Source organism: Lathyrus oleraceus, chromosome 3 (genome assembly GCF_024323335.1).
Source record: "Lathyrus oleraceus cultivar Zhongwan6 chromosome 3, CAAS_Psat_ZW6_1.0, whole genome shotgun sequence".
Classification (NCBI taxonomy): domain Eukaryota; kingdom Viridiplantae; phylum Streptophyta; class Magnoliopsida; order Fabales; family Fabaceae; genus Lathyrus; species Lathyrus oleraceus.
The window spans coordinates 233,830,612-233,839,429 of record NC_066581.1 but is presented as its reverse complement, the minus strand read 5'-3'; the positions used below and the strand labels follow the sequence as shown (position 1 = coordinate 233,839,429).

Here is an 8,818-nt window from a genome sequence, read left to right as displayed (position 1 = left end):
AATTCCAAAACACTTAATTCCTATCTTAACCTCTTTCAATAAAGATGGAAATGGAACATGGTGTATACCGTGCACTCCTGAGACTAGGATTCGAGATGTATATCTCGCTCATCCAAGTTCTCGCCATCATTCAAAATACATCCAACCAATCAAATTCTTTTCTCGCCGTCGTGCGATTAATCAAAAACCTTTTTCATAAACGAAAGATATATTGTCTTAAGGTGATGCAAAATAATGTTTCGGCCACGATTGTTGAGTAGAGATAAGTGACGCTTTTCCGAATGTAGATTTATAAATCCGCTCGATGTGTGGTATGCGTCCACTCCTCATCTGTTTTGGGTAAAACAATATTTTCGTCGATTAATACAGTATAGCTTTCGCTAAAATCGACCAACAAACAAACATTTTTCTACCCAGAACTACGTAAGCCTTGACTTCTCTTTTGAGATACGTAGGAGCAGGATTTATAAATCTTGTCAGGCCCACTAATAAAAAACTTAGGTTTAGTCCTTCGTCAAAAAAAATCCAAAAACATTCTCTTCTCACCCTTTCTTTCTTTCCCACCTAATAATTCGAAAAGCCTAATATTTCAATTAACACTAACGCACACAACTAACCTAATGGTTCCCGTTGAGTACAACGGACGTGAGGGGTGCTAATACCTTCCCCTTGCGTAATCGACTCCCGAACCCTGATATTTTGTCTTGGGTTTTATCGATATTTCCCCTTTCCTTTTTAGGAATAAATAAAGTTCGGTGGCGACTCTGTTCGGTCCATCATTGCGAGCGTGCGATCGCGCTTCGCTTTGTAGTCGTATCCCCATTTTTTTCGAGGTGCGACAATATGTTTAAAGGTAATTTTGCTTGAAAAAACTTTGGATTTGAGGGGTCCTTAATGGCATGGTGAATCATGACTTGTACAATCCAAAAGGTAGGTCAAGAGCTAGGGTTTGGTCCTTGGGTGATCAGATGAACCTTGAAGCTTCTTCAAAGAGGACTCACCACCCAAATTGGACTTAGGGAGTGAGTGAGATGTCTTGAGTGATCCTCCAAGCTTTGTCGTATGCTTGAGGATGAGATTAAGTTTAAGGTGGATTGGGCACACCACAACAATGACAAAAGGATCTTTGGGCTTTGTAGATGATTCTCATGCCTTGGACTTGTGGGCTATTATGATCATCAAGTACAAATGCATGTGAGATGTATGTATGGGGTGTATGCTTAAGGTTTAGGACTCAAGAAAATGACATGGGGTAGGGCAAAATTGAGGGTGTGACAACGGTTGGCACCCCCTGCTTCCTTAGCTTGTTTGATTTTGGGCCTTAGTTTGGGCCAAGTTGTATGCACCTTGTTTCTGTTTCATACCCCCTTGTTTGGCATTTCTTTTGGCATTTTATTTCAATTTTTGTTTCTCTTATTTTTGTTAATTTTTTTATAATTGTTCATGAATTGATATAGAAATTAATTGTTAGGTTAATTAGTGTTTTAACATGATTAATTGATTTAGTTAGAATTAATTGTGTGATTAATTATTGATTAATTGAAATGGTAGGAATATATGTTTTAACCTAGTTTTAGTTTAAGGTTAAAATTGTCAATTGTACATGATGATTGTTGATTACATGGTGTGATTTGATCTTAATTCTTTCATGTGTTAGATTTTAATTCATGTTTTGAATTCTTGACTTAGAATTTTAAATGATTAGAATTAATTTTGTTCATTTAGGTTTAATTGATCATTAAATCAATTGTTTTCTTGTTAGAACCTTGTTAGTTTCTCTGATTAGATTGTACCTCAACCATTGGCATGACCCATTAGACTTAGCTGTTTAGAATTTAATCCCTAGGGTTCTTCTAGTCCTTATCTATGTCTACATGGATTTTCAAGTGATTTTCCCCGATTGGTTCAGTTGGTCAAAGTTCGCTTTGATCAATTAAATCCTTTGATTATGCTCATTTCCCATGTCTATTCAAGTGATCAAAAGTATCTTGATCACTTGATATGACCATTTTCCTGTACTGAATGCACTGGATCTCAAGCTACCAACAAGTTCAAGACTTCACAAGTCAGTACAAGGCATTCACATTATAGATAGATTGGATTGTTGTTCAAGCACTACAAAGGTTCAACTTCAACACTCGTCAATTATGATGCAAATTGCACGTCATGGGCCTTAAGTAGTAGAGAAGGGATGAGGAGGGAACATTCATATCTTAATTCTGAATATCTTTGGGTACAGTACGAATGACTTAGTTGCTCAATGTATTCACCTCCACTCATAGACTTTAGACTAATTCAAATCATATAATTGGCAAGTCTTTCTACACAGATGTGGTAGGCAGACTAAAGATCAGACTTCAACCTTCTAGGGTTTTCTTTTTCATTTGTTTTCTTTGATTCAATAAGACTAAAACCATTTTTCTACATAAACTCAAAAACACTTAAAAATACGACTAGGATTGTACGCCATGAGCCTTAAGCAATGGAGAATTGGTGAAAGAGAGCATTCATATCTTCATTCTGAATATCTTTGAGTACGAGACGAATGACTCAGTTGCTCAGAATATTCATTTTCATTCATAAACTTTAGTATGATTCAAATCAAGACATTCTTTTCAGAATAAAAGGAAACTTAACTCATCAAATTCATTTCTGCCTTTGGGCATCATTTTTTTCAAACCTTTTCAGAAAGGACGTGTTACTTCCGTTCTACCGTGAACGAAGTTTAAGTCTCCATGCGTGAGCATACAAGTAATGTTTAACTACTAGAGTGTGATCCAAGCGCATCCATTCTATCACAAACAAATGCTTAAGTCTCTCATGCTCGAGCATACAAGCAAGTTGACTGCAGAACATGAACATTAACACTGTTCATTAAAAACAATTAACGCATTTGTATTTTCTATCACGAACTACGGAGCTCTAACTTCTTTATTGCACTCTAAGGATACGTGGGCACGATGATTCAAATTCTCCGCAAGCACATTTATTTATTATTCTTTTTTCCCTTTATCACTTTCGCGAGTAATCTTTTGATAGTAACACTCATTCGTGCAAAGAACAATCGAGACGGTTTCCGTTGAGTACAATGGATGCGAAGGATGCTAATACATTCTCCTTGCATAATCGACTTCCTTATTCTATTTTCTCTTTCCCAAGTTTTATTGATATTTTTCCTTTCCTTCGAAAATAAATAAAGTTCGATAATGACTCTGTTGTATCTTTGAAAGTGCAATGCGCTCAAATATATTTGATTTAGCTTCAAACTCCAATTCTTTTAACTCAATTAGTTAAAATACCACTTCCAACCAGGATAATAAATAAATTGATTCTAGATTATGTGGAATGAATAACATGCTAAATCAAGACAAATATAAGTTTAAGGAAATCACACAACATATAACATATAATTAAAAATAAAAAAAAGCAATCACAAAATTAACATAACAAAAGAAAATAACAGAATAATGTTGATCATATATAGTTTAGAAGCAGAGTCTTCTCTTACATGCCTCAAATGGCAAAGTATACAAGATTCCTAATTCTCTTACAATCTCTTCAACCAAATCTCTGCAGATACAATCTTGCAAAGCCAATCCTATTCTTCCAACCTCTCTATTTTCTCCCCAAGCAACGTCTCTACACACCTCCTCTACACTTCTGATCATGCCTTTACTACTCCACATAATTGAACGATCTTCCTCATTCACTTTCTTATTAACCAACTCGTTCGGTATTCTCTCATGCATATATAATGTGCTGCTGATTTCTTCTTCTCCTGGTTTCTTCAGTAACTGCTGCTTCGTTTGTTGTATTCGGGCTGTGAATAAAATAAACGCGTCATAACCAAACAATCAGTATTAACATTTGTTATAGTTCAATTTGCAATTAATGGACATTTCTAAATTCTATGTACGATGTTATAATTGGAGTTGGCCTCAATGATAAGTGTTTTTCTGACAATGTTTTCATCAGGCCACCACACACGCATGAATATTCCTGCAGAACTGCAGTACAAACCAACAAGGCTCTTGTTTGTAGGGAGGGAGTGGTGTTGGGGTAAAAAATTAACAATTCCCTGAAAAAGTGCTTTTCTGCATGAGCAATGGCAGGTAAAGTTATCCAAAGTGTGGTGGGTGGAGTATTATTTTCTTTCTCTTCCCTCCTTTATCTTTTGAAATATCTTTTGACTGTCTCTTGTTATGGCAAGAGGTATATAGTCCTTAGAGTACAAAATAGTGGTCCATCATCCATCCACTAAAGTACCGTGATTTATTAGTTTATTGGACTAGAATATAACTGGCACTTGACTTCTCTTTAATTTGGTTCGATGGAGAGACAAATAATAGTTAGGAAGAGGAAATTAATCACTGTTAAATTAGGTGCAGAATAATTGCATGGCCAAATGGAAAGGAATAATTGTTATCAATATCTTTAAATTAATCAATGTTAATTAATTAGGTGCATGTGGATGATTTGCAGGGCCAAGATGAAATTGATTTGTCTGCCACTACAATGGTCATGATGGAATGAAATAGAACAAGTTAGAGTGATTTTAAACTTGGAATTTAAAAGTCATGGATAGAAGATGCATGTGCTTCGCTTTTTAATCCAAAATCATTGTGTTCTCGATGTGTAAGGACATTCATAGACTATACATCATCTAATCAATTTAAATTAATTTAATTGCGAACTATACATGAATCATGTTCTTTCATAAGAATTATAATTATGTTATTTATCTTAAGTAAAAACACGTGGTACGAAACTTTAAAAAGAAAACAACAAATTATGTCTTAATTACTACATCAAACATCTGGCATAATAGTAAAATAAATTCTATAACTATATTTCTTTTGAAAAAATAAGTTACTTACCTATTGATTTCACTGTAAACTTAAGGGTTAAAGGGCGTTGTTTCCAGAATAAATTGTTAAGAACTAATTATACCTGTTCTTTAGAAGGTTAGGAAAAAAAATTATTCAACGTGTATAAAAGTTCCCGAAAATTAAATAATTTTCAATAACTTTTATATTTTCATGGCTTATTCCATATGAAAAAGTTAGAATGTCTAATTCTATAAAAGTATCTAGGGTTTGAATTCACACCTAAATTAGGAGAATGTTAGTAACTGTTTCTTTATATGACCAAGTTTTACTACATTCATTTATTCTACATCAGTAATCGAACAAAGGATCGTTAATTTATCACAGCATGATATGCGTGATCGCTCTATTGATACTACACTTACACTGCATTGATTTTAGTTTGAAATCAAATTATATATTAAGACTAATTATACGGAATCAGTGTATTGAATTAAATTAATTAGCATTTAAAACTAATTAGAAAGCAAAATAAGTAAAAAATAGGAAGAAGATCGAAGACTTACCAAATGAATGGCGTCCCGAGTGGCAGTTAGAACTGAGTGGCGAACGATTGAACTCGTCCAGAACAGACACAGGACTCGGCTGCTGCTGCTCACCGTTAACCACCGAACACTTCACTTCACAGACCGTCCGCTTAACCACTACTGGCTTCGGCGACAGAACCGGCTCAGGAGTCTGAACTGCATCGATGATTTTCTTTAGCGCTTTGAGATCGTCGTCACATCTCTGCAACGCTCCTAGGAGCTTCTGTCTCTTCTCCACTAGCGATTCCGGCGATGCAGGAAGCGCCTCTAATCCCATCAGCCTCGCCACTAACGCCGGTGACTCCCGAATATTCTCAATCGACTTCCGGCGAATCTCCGCCGGTAATGTCGGACTCCTTGGAACCTCGCACGACGATTTCGGATTTCGCACGGTAGATACTTCATTGCTCTTCTTCTCCTTCGTTTTTTCCTGTTGAGGATTTACAGTGGAGGTGGAAACGGAACAACCGTGATTCTTAGACTGTTTCTTTCCTGAAAATGAGAAGAAGAAAAAAAGGATATTAAATATTACGCTATTAGTTAAATGAAATTTCTGAGAATGTAAAACAAAGTAACGAACCGAATGTGAGAAATCGGCGATGGTGACGAGAATTGGAAGTGGAAATGAGGTGGAGAATGCCGGACATGCATCCAATTGTCTTGACGTGCATTTTATCCGGCGTATTTTCTCGCCGTGACGCCGACGGAGACACCGTGCTGCTTTGCCTCTTCATCGTTCTCTTTTTTTTTTTTCTTTTACTTTTCTCAGAGCGAGTTTTGGTGAGTGGTGTAATAAAGGGTATAACGGTTACGTCGCTGAAGAAAGAAGAAGGTGAAAATAAAGTAAATTGCACGTGGTGTGTTAATTATCATCATGGTTCGGTTTCTTTTCCTTTTTCATCATTTTTCTTCTTTTATGTTTTTCTTTAGAAAAATAAAACGGTAATTAATTCGGTAATAATTAATTAGGCGATTTTTTTGTTGTTAATTGTTGGTTGAGTTTTGTGTTTTGCAATGATTATTAGCGGTGATTAGTGAAGTAATTGTAAGGGAGTGAGGTTTGTTACTTTGTTGCAGTGCACGAGAACTCGATGACTGTCCCGGCAAAGAAGGAAAAAGTAGGAGGGGTAGTCGTTAAAAGGAAAATGAAATAATGACTTTGAGATGATATAGACATCCAAATATGCATGAAGCTCATTATGAATTCTGAAGTCAAATCATAATGTGTTATATATGCTTATTTTTGTTGTTATTTTTTGTTCTAATGTTTCATGGACACCTACATAGTTGATTCACCCATTTGACACCAGGTTTTTTTATCAAAAACATTTATGAAACCATGATAACGTGTGTGTATCAAATCTTAAATGAATGTCCTGTACTGTTCTTGCCAGAGTGTATATGGATCAGTCACAGACCATTCTTTACTGCATTTAAAAAATGACGCATTCACACACTCAACAGATTATGTCTATGTTAGTTTTGATATAAATAATCAGCACAAACTCGGATAAGAAGTGAGGTTTGTATTAGGTAGTCCACAACCAACATAAAACTTTGTTGAATTTTTATGATATAGATCAACTACAAAATAATGTTAAATGTTAGGTTGTTGTTCAGAAGCAATGTCTTGTATTGCTCATGTACACTGTCAAAAGAGAAAGGGTCGTTGCATCGGTGAAAAATAAGTAAGGGTTCTCATATTTTCATGAACGAGTGTGGGTAAAGAAGTTAATTCATGAGAGTATGATTCGTTTTAGATCATGGAATATAGACACACTTATTGGAAAATCTATGGAAATAGTGAACGATATGGAGGAAGATCAATTTTATATGCCTAAAAGAAACTAAGTGGAAAGGTGAAAAGCGAAAGAATTAGACAACTCGGGATTAAGCTTTGGTACACGGGAAAAGATAGATCGAGAAATGGGATGAGAATTATTGTGGATAAGCAATGGAAGAAGGATATTGTGGATGTGAAAAGAGTTGGAGATCGAATCATAGCCTGAAAATTTGTAGTGTATCCGACACCTTTAAAGTTATTAGTGTTTATGCACCTTAGGTTGGATTAGCATAACACCTTAAGGTAAAAAAAATGGAGGATTTAGAAGCCTTAATTCAGGATATACCCTAAGGAGAGAAGTTTTCTAAGAGAAGATATAAATGCTCATGTAGGGAGCGTAGTAAGAGGTTTTGACAGTGTGCATGAGAGGTATGGTTTAGAGGATGTGAATGTGGAGGGTAAATCCACATTAGAATTTTCAGCGGTTTTGGATCTTATTATAGCAAATACTTGGTTTAGAAAAAGAGATGAGCATCTTAACACATATAAAAGTTGGGTGGCATGTTCTCAGATAGATTTATTTCTTATTAGGAAGTCAGATAAGAATATTTGTTTGGACTGTAAAGTTATTCCAGAAGATAGCTTAAATATCCAACATAGACTATTGGTTATGGATGCAAGAATCAAGGGGGAGCAAACATAAGACATCGCATGGGAGTAGCATGAATCAAGTGGTAGCTTTTGACTGGTAAAAAACAAGAAATTTTCCAACACAAGATCTTGGATGGATGGTTTGGAAATCCATAAGGAAATGTAAAGGATATATGGAATAAGATGGTCCAACAAATTTGAAAAGTTGCTAAAGAGATGTTGGGAAAATCAAGAGGTTTTGGACCTAGGGGTAAATAATCGTGGTGGAGGAATGAAAATGTTCAGAGTAAATTTGAGTAAAAAAAGATTGTTTTAAAGAATGGTATAGGTGTAAATATGATGAAACTTGGGAAAAGTATCAGAAAAATAAGAATGAGACCAAGAAGGCGGTGAATGAAGGAAGAACCCAAGTTTTTGACGGATTACACCAATCTTTAGGAACCAGTGAGGGGAAAAAATTAATAGGCTTGCTAAGGGAAGAGAAAGAAAGACAAGAGATTTGGATCAAGTGAAGTGTGTTAAAAATGAAGAAGGCGAAGTTTTGATTCAGGAAAAAGATATAAAGAATAGTGGAAGACATATTCTACAATTTATTTAATGAAGGATAAGATATCTCATCAGACTCTAGAAGACTCGATATTGGAGAAGAGGATCAAAACTATAATTACTATTGTTGATTTCATAAGCAAAAGGTAAAGGAAGAGTTGAAAATGATGAATAACAGTAAGGCAGTTGTGCCTGTTGAGGAAAAATATTTTCCATATTTTAAAGATAAGAAACTTTTGTATAAATAGAATTAAGATTATGATCTTATTTGTTATTTAATGTGTGCTCTTAAGTGGAAATGAATAAAATATGTATGTATAAAGTTTATCATTAATGAGATGAGAGAAACAATGATTTTCAAGTTTATTATTAAGCTCATTACAAGAGAAATAAAATCATCTCGTTAAAAGAAAAGAGGTTATTTC

At 35.0% G+C, this 8,818-nt stretch overlaps 1 protein-coding gene across 1 annotated transcript; it reads right to left on the bottom strand.

The window, feature by feature from the left end:
• Positions 1-3,438: 3,438 nt before the first annotated feature.
• LOC127126534 (uncharacterized) lies at positions 3,439-6,280 on the bottom strand. Its single transcript, XM_051055475.1, has 3 exons — positions 5,994-6,280; positions 5,393-5,905; positions 3,439-3,820 (listed from the first exon to the last, which is right to left on the bottom strand). The coding sequence occupies exons 1-3, from the start codon at positions 6,145-6,147 to the stop codon at positions 3,486-3,488; spliced, it is 1,002 nt and encodes a 333-aa protein (XP_050911432.1). The 5' UTR covers positions 6,148-6,280; the 3' UTR covers positions 3,439-3,485.
• Between the last annotated feature and the right edge of the window lie 2,538 nt (positions 6,281-8,818).